The sequence below is a fragment of the Dromaius novaehollandiae genome, chromosome 7 (genome assembly GCF_036370855.1).
Source record: "Dromaius novaehollandiae isolate bDroNov1 chromosome 7, bDroNov1.hap1, whole genome shotgun sequence".
In the NCBI taxonomy this organism is placed as follows: Eukaryota; Metazoa; Chordata; class Aves; order Casuariiformes; family Dromaiidae; genus Dromaius; species Dromaius novaehollandiae.
In genome coordinates this window covers 11,348,605-11,368,188 of record NC_088104.1, presented here as the reverse complement: position 1 = coordinate 11,368,188, position 19,584 = coordinate 11,348,605, and the positions used below count along the sequence as shown (strand labels likewise).

The following is a 19,584-nucleotide window of genomic DNA, read 5'->3' as shown; positions in this document are numbered from 1 at the left end:
CATTTAGAAACAACTGGTAAGTTTGTATCTTACTGCACAGAAAATGAAAGAAACTTGAAAGTGTGAAAATGTAAAACTAAATTAAGTAAAACAAAGTCACAGGGGAAAAGTCATCCCAATTCAAATGGAAACCTAAGAGTACCCACTACAAAGAAATCTGAAAGTCAAGGTGGCGGAGTAGTAATATTGCCTGTTAACAATGTGGGAATCTGAGAGTCATGGTGTCCAAATAACTTTGGAGAGGTGGCTTGGAAGCTCTTAAAAAAATTTATAGAACTCTATCTAAAATGGGAGGAATTTTAAGGAACTTATAAAGAAGAATGTAATTGAGCAGATGGTATTTTTACCCTTGTTCAATAGCCTACAAAAGTTTTGTAGCTCACTAGCAATTATCAACTGCATTAAGTCAAAGCTACTCATTTTACATCACAATCACAAGGAGCATGGAGTAGCAGCAAGTATTTTTATATTAAAATTTAAACAGTATATTGAAAGCAATAGGAAAAATATAGTGTTGTTACATGCAAAGTTGACTTAAAAGTTACATTTAAGCTTAAACACAACGAAAGGTTCAGAACCAGGGCCCCATTAACAGAGCTGGTCATAGGCACTGATACTTTCCATTTGCTCCAATGAGGCTTTGAGCATTCAACATTTCTGCACAGAGTTAAAAATCCAGCAGCATCTCCATACCCTATCATATAACATTATCCATGCTAATTTCACATTTAAAACCCAAACCACTAATGGCATTTTCTCGCCAAAAATGGAAAGAAGCAAAAGTTCTTAGCATGATACAACTGATACTATACCAGCTACATAAACATCTTCCAGCAGATGGTTATATGATCCTATCCATGATGACAGCTGTAAAAGCTGAAGTAAGTGTTTGATTAAAGAAAAGCCAACAATAAACGGTGAACCTCAGACCCACAGCTAAAATGAGAAAAAGATATATAGTTTGATATTTGATTTTATGTCAACCAGAGATATTTAGTTTCAGATTAAGCAAGTTTAACCTCTTTCCTAAAAAAAATGGGTAATTTTAAAATGGCAATTACAATTAAAAATGAGTAATCTAATCTAGAAATTGTTTTGCACCTTCTGAAGCATTTTCACTGGAAAAAGATGAAGCATGTCTTAAGTTTTCCAAGTATCTTTTTCTGCATTTGCAGCCAAAGTTTTTGCCGAATTCAATGCATATTTGTAAAGTTTCAGTTTCCTTAAATTCTATCAATTAGTGAATCAATGCTGAACAATCGTGAAATAATAAAAGAACATCAACAAATACTGATGCTGCACTCAGAAGACCCAAATTCTCTAAGTTACTCATATAAGAAAGCATGATTCAACTTAGTGAAAGGTTTGTAAAAAGGACATGTATCTTGTGATCAAAACAGATTTCTTTAGCTGACTGTGAAATACAAATACTTATGGCAGTTTTACAAAGGAAGTATGGCAGCTGAACAAAGTAACTTCTTTCTTCTCAGTCCTTAAGTACTAGATTAATTGCTGTATGTTCAGTTATTACACTTGAAGGCAGATAGTTGATAGGATTCTTTATTCAATTCCTCTTGCTTTCAGTTCTGATCGAACCCGCTGCAGATAAGTAGGATCAGGGTAACCAAAACTAGGAGAAAAAGAAAAAAATTATTTGGGCTACTTCTGCAATGAAGTACTTGACAGTTGTACAAAACCTTCTCATACAAATCCCTTAAAACACTTTCAAATTTTATGCACTTTCTCCTCACTCTACAGAGAAGACAGACCCTATTTCACAGGTGATAGAAGTGGTACAGAAAGGGTAAAGCTAAAAATTTACAAATAAAACAGCTGCTGAGTTTGGGTGTCCAAACTGACACTAAGAACATGATTTTCAGAGCTGCGCACTGTCTCACTTGAAAACAGCATGACACTAGGGTACGTAGCTTTCTAAAAATCAGACTGGAAATGTCTCCAAGTGAGGTGACTGAGTGGCTTGAGGGGTGACAGAAGACCAAGCACATCATTGTTTCAACTGTCCAGACTGGCTCTGTGATGCAAGTATCAAGTGCTAAATGTAATACTGTCTTTGCCCTACTTACCACCACTTGCACTGGTGGTGCTAAACCTGTGTGCTGTCACCAGAAGTGTTCTGGATGAGTGGGGTATCCACCACACCACAGCCATGCAAAGGGTGTGAAGGTGGATCAAATCTGGATTCATAGAGCATTCCACAATCACTTTGCTAGTGACAAACCAGGGCAGATATTTCAGACTTGCCAATGACTTGCACTGCTACTCAAAATCTGAAAGCTCAAATGTGGAAAATACTCGGGGTAGCCATCCTGCCACATATGAAAGAAAAAACTACTTACTTTGTAGGTCCTCCATGCGTTTGTGTTTTATGATGAATGTCATTCCATGTGATAACACCTTGTGCACCGGTAGTACGTGACTGCCCCACTGTGAAAATCAATTTTTGGTCAAAGGCTTTTCTAAGGAGATGCAGAATTTCTTGTCCTTCCTTATTGTCAGGTAAATATGCTTTTCGAGAGGTTCCAAGATAATGTTTCCCTGGGTTTGGATGGTTGTTCTGTTTTGTAGAAAAACAAAGCAAAAATGCATTGTGTATCAGAAATTTTTTAAAAGTGTGAAAATCACACTTCCCAGCTTTCACAGTGTTTTTTATCCCTACGTTCATTCCATTCAGGATGACAAAGCATGACTGACTTTGATGTTTTTTTTCTCATTATAGGATTTCTTTCACATATGTTTCATTCACATTTTCTGGTCATCACGCATCCACTGTTACTTTTACATACGTCTTTTTTTCTTCTTTGCTTTCTCAAATGCATTTCACCCTACTCCTGACTTTTTCATTCACTACATTTTCAGGCCTAGTTGTAACTCCAAACACATAACATAAGTCGATCTTACCTGAAATGCTTACAAATCAGCCTGATACTTATTTTTGTCAACTGTTGTCAGTAGCTAAGAGAAAGCCTCAAAGAAGCTTCACTATTACATAGAATGATACCATGTACACAAAATTCTGTGGATTTCAATTCAGTTATTCTCAATATAAAAATTAAAGACAATTAGCTCAGTCCTGATGAATATAAAATGAAGGGCTGCCATATGACTACCTACAGCATTATCTAATCCAGCCCAGAATTACTAGATTAAATGCTTGCAGAGTTGTACAGAACAAAGAAATCTCTCTCCAGCACGTACACGAAAATGATGGAAAATACTGAACTTTACGTTCAATATTAGTTTTGTTAGGGGAAAAATATCTTTTATGCATCTTTAAATATACTTACAGTTTGAATACCACCATTCATAATATATGTAATCTCAATAGTATTACATCTGGGATAACCAGGGAGTTCTGCTCGAATCACTTTAAATGACATTTTTCCTTCTGGTTGATCTCCTTGCATAAGTCCGTAGCAGGTATTACAAACGGGACAGGCTTTCTTGTAAGTCATTGCCTCTTGGATGCAACTTCTGCAAAATGCATGTTTGCACTTTGTCAGTACTTCTTTATCTTTAAAGCTATCCCTGCAAATGGGACACATATCTTTTTCCTGTTCTTCATCCTCTGTCTTTGGCTTAGCCTGTTCTTTGGAAGAAAAATTATTCTTTTGCCTACTACTGTATTTCATCTCAGACACTCTTGAAGCTTCTTGAGGGCTGAGATCAGAAGCCAGTGCTGTTCTATTTTTAGCTTGTGCAGAGTCTTCAGCATCAAGAAGGCTCATGTGCTTTTCAACAGCACAAAGATGGTTTGGTAAACCACTTAAAACAAGTTTGTCTTCCTTCTTCTCAAGTTTTATATGCATATTTTCCAATTGTTTTCCATCAACAAGCATATTTAATCTTCTTTTATGATCTTCTGAAAGCTTCCAGCTGATGACTTTTTCTCTTAGCATTGCTGAGGCTTTCTGATATGCATTGATGAAACTTTCAGTGGCGTGTGAAGACATATCAAAAATTTTGATCCTAGGCTTAAATATGATGACCATCTTCTGCCCATGTGAACTCTTTTCCACCACAGTATCAAAATTGTGTTTAATGTCTTCAATTTCTTTACTTAATATTGCTTCCAACACTTTAAACTCAGAAGCATCAACTTCAATTCCATTCCTGTATTTATAAAGTTCAGATGATATATTCACATTCTTTTCAGCTTGGCTATTCTTACTTTCCTCTGCTAGAAATTTTTTGGCAGCCAAAATCTCACTTTCCGGACCACGGAGTAGCAATTCATTCCCTTCCTGTTTGGCAAGAAGATTACTAAACCTAGCATTTAATTCCATTATTGTCTCATTTAGCCAGTTACTGTTTGTTAAGGAAATTTTTTCCTGTTTCAGATCTTCTATACTTTTCCGAAAAGTCCTGATAAAATGCTCTTTAGCTGTCTCTATTGATGTGGGGCTTGTATCGGAAGTGAAGCATACTGATGTGTTTCCACCGTCACCATCTTTACTTTTTATATCCACTCCAAAACATTCATATAGCTCTTTAATTTGTTCTTTGCAGGCATGACTGTAGTATTCATAGAGAGCTGATGGAACCTGAAGCATTTCTTCAGTATTCAGACCATTCTCACCTCCCAAATCACTCTTACTTTCAGAATGTGAAAGACCATGGCATTGGTCATTGCCTGCAATGAGATCCTTAAAGTAGTGGTACACTTTTTCAATATCTGCATAGTCTCCTGTCAGTGTCTCCGAGCCATCAATACCAGGACTTCTTTCTCTTCTTAAATTCGGACATATCATGGTAATTTTCTCCCTTTGCTGTTCAGTGAACATACTGGTATTCAAAGTTGCAGATACTGTAAGAAAAATCTGAACAGAAGACAAGAAGATATCAAAAATGTGGGTTTTTTTAAAGCTTTCAGCTTGCTTCTGCATTTGAGTAAGAAAAAACTCTATACTTCTCAGTAGGACCAGATTTTGTGTTGATGCAATGGAAACATTTGCATGCAGTGCTTTTTTATTTCATGTACAGAGACATTACACATGTGTAAGTAAACTAATCTGCTTCTAAGTCAGCAGTAGGACTGAAATTTGTTAATGTTGACCACGTTGCAGCGTTAACCACTGCAGGAACATAGAGAATAAGGAGGTTTGCTATTTAGTTCAAGATACACTTTTTAAGAGCACATTGCTCTTTACTTATATTGGACTTTCTAGTTATCTCTACTGTCTTCCCTAAGAAAACTTTCCCAAACTCATGCTTCAGTAACTTGGGCATCAGGATTAAGGCAGAAAACAGGATTCTGAAAAATATTAACAAACATGATCACACCTCTACATTGCATAGAGAGAAGGATAAGGACATTTGCAGCACAGTGCTACAGATGTCAAAGAACAACCATGCTAGTACATGCTATATCTCAAAAGTGACCTCTATGCTACTATGTAATACAGAGCAAATCCTCTGGCCCTGATATCAGTGTCTTGGTAGAGCCGCATCCACACCATGTAGCCTGGCTCACCCCGCTGATGCTAACACACAGTTGATCTTTTCTGCATGACTGCTACTACAAAGTGTCTGAAATAGCCTGTTGTGCTACAGCCCAGCAGAGCAGTTTTTTATAGCGTGCAGTGGAAAACGCACTGAATGCTGAGGTGAGAGCACTGAGGCTGGCTGAGAAGATGGAGGCTGTCTCAGGGCACAAAACCTGGTGGAACGGTATTAGAGGTGTGCGTTGCGTGAAAGGAACCAAGTCTCATAGGGTCCTTCTGCCCTCTGGGAGCAAATATGGGTGCCTACGGTCACCCGAAACCTGCCGGGGCACTGTTCTGGAGAACGGCAGCCGGCGTGTGCAAACCGTGCTGGAGCGCACGCTGCTTGCTAAACCGCACGGATGACCTGTGCCCCAGCGCTCAAACCTGCCTCCCGCCCCATTTTATGGACAAAGATAATGTCGCCGGCATTTGCTTGGTATGAAATATGGAAGCGCAATAGAAATCAACACCGTCTGGCCTCTCCCCAAAAGATCCACGGAGCTGCCCCAGCTGCAAGCAGGGCAGGCTGTGACACTGCTTTTCACCGCTCTTCCTGACGTACCTTTCTGGTGATGACCTCGGCCGCGGTGCCCCCATAGCCTTCGGCCGCGGTGCCCCCATAGCCTTCGGCCGCCTGCTGCTTCCCGGCCCCTCTCGGAGGTGGGGAGAAGCGGTGCGGGGAGGCGAGCGCTGCGCGCTGGCTGTCGCTCGGGTCCCCTTCCTCTGCCTCGATGATTATCTGCAGGCTGCTGCCGCCCACTTCCAAGACGTGGTGTTTGCGGGCTTCCACATTCTTCTTGTCTGCAGTAATTCGGGGGCGGGTGGATCGATAGAGCCACGTGAAAACCCTGCGGCCACGGCGGCGGCAGCCCCCACGCGGCGGCCATTTCGCGCCTCTCGCCGGACTGCCCTGCCTCCCCCCGGCCCCTACCTTGCTCCTGCTTGAACCGCACGCGGTAGGTGCCGGGCTCGCGGCCCGCCTGCACCTCGCACTCGCCTCCCCCCGACCGCCTGCAGGACTGGAAGTAGGTCTCGAGCTTGAACCGCAGCTTCTCGCCGGCGCCGGGGCCGGGAGCGGGGCTGACTCGCACCAGCAGCGGCGGCACCGCCATGATGTCGGCCGCTGGGTTTCGCTTTCGTTTCCCGCTCGGCGACGCGGAGCCGCCGCTCTCCGCCCCGCCCCGCCCGCGCCCCGCCGCTGAGGGGGTGCCGGCCGCGCCGCCCTAGGTAATGGGGATCCACCAGGTCAGCAGAGGGGCCGGGCGCGGGGCTGGGCGGGGGCGCGGGAAGGGGCCGCGGCCGTTGGGGGCAGCGGGACGCAGGTTTGGACCGAAAAGCGCTGAGCGGCCTCGCGGCCTGCTGGGGCCAGCTTTGCCTCTGGACAAGCGCAGCGCAACCCAGCGGGGCACCGCCCGCCTCCCGCGGCGCAGAAGCGCCTTTAAAAGCCGTCCCCCCCCCCCCCCCCCCCCCAAACCGGGTTTTACAGCTGTGCTCTGCGCCGCGTGGAAGAAGTTGGCGCAGCTTTTTAGGCACTGCCTTCTGGTGTAGTTCTCGGGAACAGGCGGAATTGCCCGGCTTCTCCCCAGATCCGCGTGAGCTACGCAAAGATGTGGGTAGCTTCGGCTGGGGCAGCTCGGTCACTGTGAGGTCACCTCTGAACAGCGTTTTCAGCATCAGGAAATATCATGCAATCTTTTGCACAGATGGTGTTACCCTTACAACAGAATTGTTTCTGCTGTGCTTTAAGTAACAACTTTTTTTTATCTTTCCTGTTTTACAACAGAGTTTGAGTGCAGAGATCCCAGAAGGAGAGAGCAGTTTGGGTAAGTTCCTTCCTTTAGCCATCTAGAAATTGGAAGTGTGCTCAGAAGTGTTTTGATGAATCACAGTGTGTACACTATGAAAGTGGTCTTTCACTTTAGACCCTTTTTACAAGTAGGTAGCATGCCTCAGATGAAAAGTTTGATAAACTCATACAAATCGATTTACACTAATTAACATGGTAATTACTGTATATAGTTCTGTTCACATCTGTTGGCAAAGGAGAGCTGATTGTTGCTCAGAATGCAGATAGGCTAAGCTGACAGAGCCCAGCTGAGCTTTCCATTCTCCTGAAACTCGTGTTGAAGTGATTCATAAAGGGGTTGAAATGAAAGAGGAGGAGGTCTTGAGGAAAGGTGGGGTAATAGCCATTAGACAGAGAAGTTGATTTGGACAGAATAAGGAACAAGAATTTCTCTAGGAAAGTAAGGGAGTTGGTACCCAACTGGAACAAGCATAGACATATTAATGTGATCCCTCCCCTAAAGCAAAGTCCTCACAGTCTGTGTACTTTCACTCTTGAGGCCTTCGTTTCTTTGCTTTACTTGTGCTTTCTAAAGCCTCTGAAAAAGACAGATGATCAGACTATGCCAAAAATACTAGAAAGTAATGACAGTAAGATAAATAAAATTGAGAGCTCTAAAACACACTTCTGTATTAAAAATGTATTCACAGTGGTTCCTTGGATTTCATTTTATATTATTTTATATCTTAGGGCCAAGCATGGTAATGGATGAGGAAAGCTTGATGGTCTCCATCAATAAAGATGCTTATGAAGCTCTTAAGGAAAGAGAGTCCTGTCTAAAGAATCTCGTTTACAAGAAGTTTGCTTGTACGTTGGCCTTCAAAAGCACAAAATGCCCTGTTGAAGTATACAGGAAAAAACTGAAAAATGGGATTCACGTATCTGTTTGCAAAGATGATCTCACAATACATGAGGCTGATGCTTTGGTGAATGCAGCCAATGAATATCTACATCATGTAGCAGGTCTTGCTTTAGCCCTTTTGAGCGCTGGAGGGCCAGAAATAAAAGAACAAAGCGATCATCATATTTGGAAATATGGAAGTCTCACAGCTGGCCAAATAGCTGTGACAGGTGGAGGAAAGCTTCGTTGTAAGAGAATTATCCATGCAGTTGGTCCAAGATGGTCCCCCTCTGGAAAAGAAAAATGTTGTAACCTACTTGAGAAAGCCATTGTGAATGTTCTGAAGTACGTTAATGCTCCAGAAAATAATATTAAGTCTGTGGCTATCCCAGCAGTGAGTTCAGGTGTTTTTGGCTTCCCACTCAGTTTGTGTGCTCAAGTGATTGTAATGGCTATAAGGGAATTTGTTGAGACAAGTCCACCAAGCTGTCTCAGGGAGATCCGTCTGGTGAACATTTGTGAGCCCACAGTTGCAGAAATGAAAAAAGCTTGTGAAAAGTTGCTAGGTGATACCAGTTCCTGTCAGGAAAATCTATCAGCTCTGCAAAGCCAGCCTCCAGAGTTCATAGTTGGAGGTATTCGTTTGCGTATCGTAAGAGGACTTATTGAGGAGCAGAAGGTAAGTCTGTCCTGTAGTACATTGAACACAGAGTTACCCTGGGTCTCTACAGTAGTGGAGCCCAGGGGTTCAGAACGTGTGTTGTGTTGGCCCACTGAATAGTTATCTTCTCATCTTGACAAGATTAAAATAAATAGTCAATAAATTGTATTTGCATGGGTTAGTTTTTAGGAAAGTTATTGAATGTTAGAAATTTTTTATTTCTTTTTTGTATAAATGCTAGTATGGGAGAATGAGAAGCAGCTAAAGGTTGGATGATTAATTATAATATATTCCTATGTTAATGTTTATCTTTGTTATCAACATTGTAGAAGTCCATATGTTATCATGCATTCCCTTGAAATCTACTTTTAATTTTTGCCAAGCCTTTTTTTTTTTTTTTTTTTTTTTTTTTTTTTTTTTTTTTTACAATTTGAGAAATGTTCTCAGAGGTGTCACTGCAGAAGTTATTTGCCAAACACTGAAACAGCTGAAAATATCTTACACAGACAATGTGCGTTTTATCTTTAAACAGTGCATCATTTGAATTGAACTATTTAACTTTTTTAGCTAGAAAACCTGATGCAAAATATGGGGGCTTAGTCATGAGTAATCCGATAGAGTTGTTAGACTGGAAGCTAAATCACAGGAATGGCACTTGCTTTTAGCAAATACAAATCTTCAAACTTGTACAGCCCTGAAAGATACCATATGCCTTCAAGGCTATTAGGACAACACGCACCAGTCCTGTATCTTTAGGCACTCTTGAACAATTAAGGTTAGAGTGATTACTGCTGTTATCAACATTCTGTAAACAAGTTTTTTTTTGCATTTTATATTTGATTTTAAAACATGAGAGGCCTAGTGAGTTTACTGTCTCCACTGGGCAGTGGAAACAGCCATAGCTTTGCAGTTCCTCTATGCGCACCAATCTCTCAATTTTGAGTACTAGTGCATACTACCCTCATGCTGAGAGCATCTGTGTGGGATGGGATAACAGATGTAGCCCTACCTGCTGATAACTGGCTGCAGAATTGCATTCGATGAGGTGCACATGGGTCACGTCTGTATCTGCAATAATAATACTGTTGAATATGCTCTGATGACTTCAACAGGTCTCATGCATGTTACTAGCTTCTGAAAAAGCACATGAATTTACTACCACTAGAAGGTGGCAGTATCTTTGCTGTATTCCAGTGCTGTCCTTAGTAGTAGTGAGAGAGCCTTTCAAACAATTCACGTGCTGCAATCAGGATTTTTCACAAGGAACTGTTTCTAGAGGGAATGCTCTTGTTAGCAGCAAAGCTTGCAAATAGTAAACTTAGAATGTACTGAAACTTTGTATTCTTTTCTTCCAGACTACTGCTATTGTTAATTCTGTGTTGAAGGATGGCAGTCTTCACCCTGATGTTTCAAACAGCATACTGCAAAAAGGAGGTTCAGCTATTTATGACAATTTGAGGTCTCTTCTTTTTAAGCATTCTTGGCCTTGTAAGGAGCTGATAAGAACACCTGGGTGTCATCTGCCCTGCAAGTCAGTACTGCATATTTTATGGCCACCATACAGACACAAGGTGTTATTATGTGAGGTAACCATCAGTTAGATTGGATTTTAATTGGTGATTTTCATGTTGAGTGATGTGAGAACTAAAACACTTGTTTTTCCTGCAGGAATTAAAAGCTGCAGTGACAAGATGCTTGGATTACATTTGGAATGGGGAGTCTCCTTCAGTTTCTTTCCCAGCAAAGGGGAATTGGGAGTCTCCTTCAGTTTCTTTCCCAGCAAAGGGGATTTGGTCGTTTTTGCTGCCTGTGGATCTAGTGGCAGAGGTCATGATTGAGGGCATTTTTAATTTTGGCAGGGAACACCCTGAGAAGAAGATAGATGTACAACTTGTGCTCCACCCAGATGACTATGGTGCCTATGAGGTAACATATTTGGTGTTAACCACCAATAAGGAGAACCCAAAATAACTAAAAGAATTCCCATATATGACAGCAAGTTAAAATACTCTGAATTCCATACTAATAACATATTTGTGAGTGGCAGGTCCCTAATGTAGCTGTTTGTCTCTCACAGGTATTACTTACCTTTACAAATCTCTGTGTCTTCACTAGTGCAAAAGTCTTCACACTGTAGTTTGATAGCAAGGCTATTGCTTAGAGAAAGCAAGAAAGCTCTGAAATTCTCAGGACCGTCAGGGATCTTGTAACAAAGACTCTATCTATTCTTAGTTTATTAGGGAATGAGCTTATTCTTCATTAGGAAATTTCTTTAATTTGTTCATATGAAGTATCCCAGGACAAAACACTGTGAACACAGTATATGACCCAACATGAGCAATGGGCTGCAACCTGCAAACAAGCAGTAGTTTCTGTGGCTAATTTTAGCTGCACTCTGCGATTTCCACATTTGGAGTATTTGGCCTAGGTGATTAGTATGATTAATATTAGATCACCATCCGTTATAAAAATATGGTTTGCTCTTGTTCCTATTTAAGTCCAGCCATGCATTCTTTCAACAGGTGCCATATACTGAAACAGTCCCATAAACTCTAAAGGAAGCTCTATTATAGCTGTGTGATCATCAGGGCACAGCAGAAATCCTTCCTGCTGCATGGGAGAGGCAAGAAGAATTTTGCCAGAAGCCAAATCCAGAGCCTAGTGGAGTAGTGCCCCTCAGGCTTTCAGCATGGGATTATGAAGAGGTGGTTTGGGGTAGAGATAGGGGGATAGTCAGGGGTTTGGATCTAGGTAAAGATTAGTGATCATTCAACCACAAGTAGCGGGCAGCTTCATCTACCGTAGTTCCATGGGTTCCTCATGTGCCACAGCCAGAGTTGGTAAAATTGCCGTTCAGTATGTAATGTGTTTTACCTTAGAAGAATTAGAAGAACAGGTTTGCATTTTGATCCTGTCAGGAATAACATTTTGGGAAAAGCTGGCTGAATGTGAGCCGTTAACATCATTTCAGAATTTGTTGTATGTAATTACAACTGTGAACTGCTTATCTAATAGAATTCTGATGAGACAAATTGCATATTTGATAACAGAGGTTGAAAACTCTCCTAAACTCTTATCTTTCAAGATTTTCCAGAGCAAACTTTCTTCAGCAGCAAGCAAACTGGAAAAAAAGCAACATTACAACAGAAGTGATCCTTCGGGTAAGTAATGAACAGAAGGGGCATTTTAACTACATCAGCTTTCCAGATTTGAGAATCTGAAATCACATTTCTGTAAAAAGTACCTAATTCCTGCATGTGTGTTGTGGGGAAAGGAGAAGGCAAAAACATATGAGAGCTTTGCATTTTGGTAGTTTTAGTGTTTGGTAGACTGGTTGCTAAGAGATGAATGGTCAAGAGGAGTTCTGATGAGGCTGGGAAAAAGTGTTACACTTCCTCTGAAATTATATTTTGTAGAAGTTACTTCAAAAGTTACTAGCTCTAATAATAATGCTTAGTTTCCTTTCAGTTCATTTGCATAGTAACCTAACAGTAAAAGTGCTGAATTAACTCCTGAAACTGTTGTATTTTGTCTTTGGAAGTTAGATCAAAAATGGGAGATGAGTAAGTTCAAAATGATATTTTTCTTCAAACTGAATACACGTTTGAGGAATCTAGCTGTGTCAGTTATGCATTTGGTTCTAATTAGTCATGTTTCAATCATTTTCCACCATGTCAGGGATCAATACATATCAATAAAATTGGACCAAAGGTTGTTTAAAACCCAAGTTAGATAAAAATGTGTAGATAGCTACTATCAACATAAAATTGCATTTTTAAGTAAGTGACTTACACTCCTTCCACACGTTCCTGCTCTGACAGTCTTTCAGTTACATATGGGCAAGGTTATGTCAGCTTCTCCTCTCCTTCCACCTTTGCAAGGATTCACCTCAGAGGACACTAAAGTATTTGGCCTGGATACTTTAAAGTAGTGATCATCAGGCCTGCTGAGTCTGATTATGCCTTATGAGTCTGAGTGGGACTTGTACATTATACATACTCATATTTTTTTTTGGTTTATTTTGAGACATTGCCAAAATGTTATTGCTAAGACAGCCTTAAATAGAAGCTTTTTCTGTACCTCTTCAATCCCCCTGTTTTGGGGTAATGGTATTAGAAACCATTTGTTTTTAAAGCTTTTTCAGTATCTTTTTCAGATATTTATTTTTTCCTGGCTTAGTTATTAAAAATATAATGAAATCTAGGCTGGCCCTTCCTGACTACATTCACAACTGTACTCCACACTCGTTTTCTGTTAGTTTTGTTCAGCTTTTGGTTAGGACCTTGCTGGCAGGCACTAGAGTTGAAAAGAACATGCGACTAAGGCCATGAGCAAACTTTCAGTTCAGGGAAGTAAAGACATTGTTCTAAGATCATGTTCCCTTAGCCCTTTCACAGAAACCAGAGATATTCACATATAGTTTCTGGGGTACAAATGAAAAATATGCCCGCTCTCTGCAAAGAACTTGGGAATCATCATTGGAGATACCTATCTCAGGAAAAGTTTGAACAGAGAAAAGGTGTTGCTGCTGGAAACATAGTAGTGCAGGGTGAGCATGAATGAAATCCTTGCACCGACTTATTTCCTGCTTAGGAAAAGTTCACAAATCTAAAATACGCCAGTTAATTTTTTCCAAGCAAAATTTGAAAGAGTATACTGTTTCTGTTAATTTTGTCATTACTTCAGTCTCATGAGATTTGTCACTCCCATTAACTGGAATGGGATTGGGCTCTCCCTTAGAAGATTTTCAAAAGTAAAAATGACAGTCAGTGCCTAATTGTTGTTGGAAGTCATTTAGAGGACAGCAAATAAATTCTGCGTGTTTGGGGTTGTTTTTTTTTTTTTTTTTTTTTCCTTAGAAATCTTACCTCCTGTTTAATCTGTTTTGAGCATACCAAAAGAACAGAATGCTTCTTACACTGCATGCTCTTGGATTACATATAGAAATTTGTGACAGCACTTGAAAGCTTTTTATTCTTCCACTGGCCTTATAAAACAATCTTTCTTCCAGGTACAGAGTCAGGCAGACAAAGTATAAGAGAGAATGCAAACAATAAAACATCTATTGAACTTAAGGGGAACACCCTTGCAGCATTGGAAGCAGCAAAACTGTGGATCCAAAACATGCTACGAACTCAGGAAAATCACTGTGCTACTATTGAAAACAACTACATTTTTAACCTTGGTAAAAAAGAGTTTGCAGAAATAGCTCGAGAGCAGCATTCCAGTGTACGTATATCAGAAGAAGTGAGAGATGGAAAAGCAAGACTAGAATTTCATGGTCCCCCTGATGCTGTCATTGATGCAGTGCTTGCAACTGAAAAATTACTGCTTCGTATGCAAGAGAAGACTACAGCCAAACAGGAGGAACTGCTGCACTCTTTGGGTGTGTAAAATAAATAACAGACATAAGTTGGCATAGATAAGAACAAGCATGAAGCAACATAGATCTGTGTATTGCCAATAGTGGACAGACAGTTCATATGTACAGTATACTATTATAATTACTGAGGTTATTGGTCTTTCAAGGGCTCACACAATAGATACATTTGTTATCTTACTGACTTCAGCTACTCACTGGGCAATATTCCCAGTGGGTCACAGTTTATACTGGGGCTGGCTGTCATCGTACATCCAGCTCTAATCCTGGCTTCCTCCAGGATAGGTTAACTTTAAAGTCTGATTACAGGATACTTAGGAAATTTGCACTTAATTAACCCATACCTTTGCTGAGCTCTTTTGTTAGCTACCAGCTGTAGCTCTGTTGGAGAACCCAGCAGTGGACTTGTTCTGCAGGGTCTCTGACTTTCATTGATAGCTGATAGAATTAGTGGAATTACCCCCCCCCCCAAAAAAAAAAAAAAGCTGAGCAATCCATTTTTCCTAGTGTTTGTATAGTCATTTAAGATAGATTCCACTGTATAAAAGGCAGGCAGTGGAGAGATGCAATGGAGATGACAAATTGCTTTTCTTTTATTCCCTTTTTCTCTGGTTCCTTTACTAAATGTACAGAAATAACATTATGAGCAAAGTTCTCAGCAAACTGAATTGGTTTAAGTATTCCTACATCTGGACAGGCTTTCTTTCCCCCCCCCCCCCCCCCCCTTGGCTTAGGTGTACTAATAACAAAAGGAATGGGAAGTTTTTTTTTATGGGACTTTTTGCCCCACTAACTTCAGTGATCTCTGGATAAGGCCTAAAGCATTCTTTATAAATGTTAATGTTTGTATTTCTGTTAAAATAAAAAATAATCATACCCCATACAACACTCTAGCCATAAGCACATCAGTGACATGCAGGAGGTATATAGCTCTTAGAACAAACAAACAAAAAAAACCCAAATAGACACCAAATCCTCTCAATATTAGCCTTTGGCATCACTGTGCTCTTAAAAAGTCCCTGTGACAGATAAGTGCTGAGTTACATGATAACCTCGGGAAAGTATTTAATAGTCTGTCTTCTTAACCAAGCTACCGAAATGAAGTATTAGATCCTTTCTCCTTGCCTTTACTCCAGGTATTATTATATATAAAATGTTTATTCCCTTATTTGTATTCAGGCCAACCGGAAGCAGGTCAGCTTTCAGAAGGACACCTTGACAGGGCAAAGAATACTAAATACTTCCAGATTTCACGGGTGGAATCACGCTCTCAGGAGTTTAAAGACAGACAAAAACAGTTTGAAAAAGCTGGGCTTCTTGTTCTCAAGGTAAAGAGGGCAGTCATGGCAAAACTAAATCTCAACTGATAGAATACATTTGAACTAACAATGTTTAACATGCTTAAACTCAGATGAACTATTTCAGTATATTGCTTTTAAAGATTAAGATCAAATCAGTCTAAGCCTTAAAATAGATCCAATAAAAAGACTTAGTATTTTAAGCATATAGCAAATAAATACTGGGAAAGTATGGTTAAACTCTTACAAAGATTTTTAAATGTACTATATATTTTGTTTTATTGCATGCCTCAAGTGTTCCTTTAAAGGACTCTAAAGAAATATGAAATTCAGATACTAAAATGAGTAGTGTATTGTAGGATGCTTTAACGTGGCATCTCTCTTCTTCTGAGCTTGACACCAAAAACTAGCAACTGAATTTGTCAGAGTTGTAATTTGATTAGTAGTGAGTTGAAGTTGAGCACTTCTTTGGAAATCACTGCTTTACTGTCTGGGAGGAACTTGAGTTTGTGCCGCACAGCAAAATACCAGAGTCTCTAAGCACAGGGATTTGTGTGTCTAATAATAATAGCAGGCAACTGGAAAACAAACTGCCATGCCATGTCCCTGTTAAGCTACTGTGTGACCTCAGCCACTTATGTTAAGGCCTTTGTGTTTTTACTGACGGTTTAAAGAGACTTGGCCATTTCACTTAGAGGCAAAGAAGACAGGGCATACAAATGATGTACAGATGGATACTGCTACATACCTTTTCATATGAAATCAGTATTTCAATTAAAATATTAGCAAATATGAAGCAGATGAAAGGAACTGATTAAGTAATGTATTTTTGATCTGCAGAATTAATGAATTTGAATCTTGACCCAAAAGCTACACCAAAATTTAAAACAGTAGTGCACTGAAACCAGTCACAGCTCAGTTAAATGACTTTTAATGGAGCAGAAGTCTGATCACGCTTTTGCACTTTCTAGTTTTCAGCCAAGTGGTCAGGAGGAGTCTGGCATAAGCAGGCTATTGCAGAAGAGGCCTTGCAGGCCCCTGGTATTGACTATTGCCATAGGCCTGTGCATGGCCCACTGTGCCTGAGATCTACAGGGGTCGAACTTCCCCAAAGGTCCCTCTGGTGTTATTCATGCTCCAGGCAACTGCCTGTGAGGCAAAAGCTGACCTAAAGGCTTTCTCACCTGTAGACCTTTTCACATGAGAGCCCAATTTACATCAGCTCTAAAGCTGAGACCAATGAGAGCTGAGGTTCTCCATGTCTTACAGGACACTTGCAATTCTTTGCAAGGTCAGGCTGTGAGGACTGACACAGCTTATTCTCATTTATGGTTGATACCTAACCTGTTCAGCACAGCTCAGCTACTGAAAACTCAGTACAGCAAGATACCTTCTCACTGATTTCAATAAGAAGCATGGGATAATGGCATGGTTCTTTTCCTCCTGACCAGCTACACACTTCAGCTGCATTGACTGCATAGCTGATAAGGTGTATCAACTAAGTCAAGGGTTTTTAGTTTGAAGCATATAGCCTGAACAAGGGCATTCATGCATTTTACTGATAATGGTCTCTTCCTGTTTGCTTACATTACATTACTATTTATGTTACAGATAGAAAAAATACATAATCCTCTCTTATCTGCTGCATTCCAACAAATGAAAAAAAGAATAGAAGAAAAACAAGCTACCACCAAAATAAGCCACAAGTTATACCAGCATGTTCCTGCTCAGTTCTGTGGCTTGGTATGCCAAACTGGATTTCACAGAACATACTCACCACCAACAGGTAGTTACTTGCTTTTGTATCTTTAAACAAGATGAACAGTGACTTAACTGCTGAAGTTGGATTAAAGTCAGAAAAAATGGCATTCCTACACAAGAATTGGTTCTTACCAGTATTTAGTCATATGAGCTTAATCTTTTTCTGTAGTAAGATTTTACTATTTTTCCTTCATAATACTGTAAAGTCAAGTAAGACTCTGGGAAGACAAGCCTGGGTTCTAGTCTAGCCTAGCCACTGTTGACAGAATTGTTAATACACATATGATGCCATCTCTGAGCCTTTATTTTGTTGCATTACTCTTTAAACAAGAAGCTTATTTACTTATTTACTTGTTGAAAACATGCATTTAGCAGCTTAATCCTTTAAAACCTTTACAAAGGAATCACAGAATAATGGAGGTGGGAACGTGCCTCTGAAGGTCATCTAGCCTAACTCCCTGCTCAAAACAACTACAATCAGATAAAGTAAATAATTTGAATAAGCAGAGTGCCACTCAAAGTAGAGTACATTTAGGAAGAAAGTAAATAAACATTCAATTAGAAAGCTTCTTGTTATGGTTTTTAGAAAATATTGTGGTAGATAGTGTTCAGGAGGCTTTCACAGCTGGAAAGAATAAGCATTCACCTCCTTATCCTGCAATTGATGAAATGTAGTAGTAGTAGTATGTGAGGTTTTTTTACTAGTCAAATGTGGAATTAGAATTTCAGGCAATAAACTTTTCAGAAAGCAGATTTGCTTACATGATACACTTCTACAACAATAAACAGGATGACTGTCTAATGTTGTTCCTTTGCAGTTTTTCTATACAATCCTTTAATAGCTTTTTTTATGCAATACTCTCCTTAAAAATCCCAAGGCCCCCCCGCCCCCCATAGCTTACATTACTAAAACCTTGCTTTCTTTGGTGCTTATCAGAGTGCCTAGCACATGGTGACAGATGGCAGTGTTTAGATAATGTTTCTCTCACTGGAGTAACAGTTAAATCAGAATGGCTATCAGCTGTCATTGCCTATGACTTCAGTGGGAGTTCAATACTAGTACTGGAGGAAAGAATATATATGGACACTTGCATTTTAACAGTGTAAAGCTTCAGCAGATACTTAATGCAAACTTTCTTCCAGGAGGGTAGAACCCACTGAACAGTAACATACTGAATTCAGTAAATACTGAATCAAGAAGCAAGCCTTTAGTACCATGATTCTAAAAGAACAAATTCTTAAAGACAATTTTTCTTTCTTTTTTTCAGAACAAAAACATGGAGCTGGCATCTACTTTAAAAGGAACCTCAAAAGCCTAATGGAGGGTAAAAAGAAATGGGAAACAGATTCTATAATGTGTGTGTTTGAGGCTGAAGTATTAACAGGCTCATACACTAGAGGTAAACAGTCTTATATTATGCCACCAGTAGTGGAGGGAGATGCCATTAAAGTATATGACAGTTTAGTAGATGATGTAAACAATCCTGACACCTTTGTCATTTTCAATGGTATTCAGGCCCTTCCACAGTATTTGTTAACTTGTTCCCAGTCTCAGGTGGGAAGGTCTGGGCCCCTCTGAGGGAACCAGCAGCACTATATCTATGTGGAGACCACCTCAAAAGAAAGTCTAGTATTTAGATTCTAAGAGGATGCTCTTAAAATAACATGCTTTAATTGAAGTGCCTTATGACAACTCTGAAACATCCAAGAATAACTATACATTGATACCTTATGGAGTTTAAAGCAAAATCATCTATGAATAGAAATGTCAAGCATCACACCATACAGTTTAACATTTATATGGTCATTTAGTTTGTCGTAAAGTATTCTTAGCACATGACTATACACTTGATGTTTGCATAAACTGTCATTCATTTATTATGTTTTCTTAATCTGAGACAATGCATACATTAATGGAAACAAAAGAAATCTAGGTTGTGCCTTTGATTCTTAAATTTTGTTTTGACTTAAGTAGGTGAATGTCATGTGAACACTGTTTTCCACCTAGGGATGTGCTACTAAATTCAAATGGTTATGATAAACTAAGCAATACTTCATGACTAAGAGTTTTTGCTATTATAATTTTTATTAGTTACAAGTGATTCCAAGTATTGTAGACACATGTATTCAAAATAAAGTATGACAATATCAGCCAATCTGTTATTTCTTCTTGTAGTATTAAGAATGTAACTTGGACTGTATTCAAGCCTCAGACTTTTCAGTAATGTTCAATCTGTTTGAAATGCTACAAAAACATAGAGAAGTGGTTCAAGCTGCAGCTTGAAACTGCTTC

At 39.8% G+C, this 19,584-nt stretch overlaps 2 protein-coding genes across 6 annotated transcripts; one reads left to right on the top strand and one right to left on the bottom strand.

Moving 5' to 3' along the window:
* Positions 1 to 444: 444 nt before the first annotated feature.
* Positions 445 to 7,223, bottom strand: DTX3L (deltex E3 ubiquitin ligase 3L). Of its 2 annotated transcripts, none has more exons than XM_064514656.1 (5): positions 6,989 to 7,223; positions 6,067 to 6,305; positions 3,306 to 4,838; positions 2,358 to 2,575; positions 445 to 1,630 (listed from the first exon to the last, which is right to left on the bottom strand). In XM_064514656.1, the coding sequence occupies exons 1-5, from the start codon at positions 7,176 to 7,178 to the stop codon at positions 1,561 to 1,563; spliced, it is 2,250 nt and encodes a 749-aa protein (XP_064370726.1). In that variant the 5' UTR covers positions 7,179 to 7,223; the 3' UTR covers positions 445 to 1,560. The 2 variants fall into 2 exon arrangements, with proteins under 2 accessions (XP_064370726.1, XP_025964883.2); XM_026109098.2 differs by lacking the exon at positions 6,989 to 7,223 and adding an exon at positions 6,436 to 6,616.
* On the top strand, positions 6,402 to 19,442 carry PARP9 (poly(ADP-ribose) polymerase family member 9). 4 transcript variants are annotated; one of them, XM_026109096.2, is made up of 10 exons: positions 6,402 to 6,529; positions 7,288 to 7,327; positions 8,041 to 8,870; positions 10,208 to 10,438; positions 10,521 to 10,778; positions 11,938 to 12,013; positions 13,864 to 14,238; positions 15,412 to 15,560; positions 17,142 to 17,316; positions 18,560 to 19,442. In XM_026109096.2, exons 3-10 carry the CDS (start codon positions 8,049 to 8,051, stop codon positions 18,868 to 18,870), a joined length of 2,397 nt encoding a protein of 798 aa, XP_025964881.1. In that variant the 5' UTR covers positions 6,402 to 6,529; positions 7,288 to 7,327; positions 8,041 to 8,048; the 3' UTR covers positions 18,871 to 19,442. The 4 variants fall into 4 exon arrangements, with proteins under 4 accessions (XP_025964881.1, XP_025964879.1, XP_025964878.1 ...); XM_026109094.2 differs by lacking the exon at positions 6,402 to 6,529 and adding an exon at positions 6,608 to 6,731; XM_026109093.2 differs by lacking the exon at positions 6,402 to 6,529 and adding an exon at positions 6,678 to 6,749.
* The last annotated feature ends 142 nt before the right edge of the window (positions 19,443 to 19,584 follow it).

Coding starts and splice junctions, on each gene's coding strand:
- PARP9 (XM_026109093.2), top strand. Junction 10,439..10,520: donor ACAAGGTGTTATTATGTGAG/GTAACCATCAGT, acceptor TTTTTCCTGCAG/GAATTAAAAGCTGCAGTGAC. Junction 17,317..18,559: donor AACATACTCACCACCAACAG/GTAGTTACTTGC, acceptor TCTTTTTTTCAG/AACAAAAACATGGAGCTGGC.
- DTX3L (XM_064514656.1), bottom strand. CDS start 7,178: ATGCTGAAAACGCTGTTCAGAGGTGACCTCACAGTGACCGAGCTGCCC. Junction 2,576..3,305: donor TGAATGGTGGTATTCAAACT/GTAAGTATATTT, acceptor TCTACAAAACAG/AACAACCATCCAAACCCAGG. Junction 1,631..2,357: donor ACGCATGGAGGACCTACAAA/GTAAGTAGTTTT, acceptor TTTTTCTCCTAG/TTTTGGTTACCCTGATCCTA.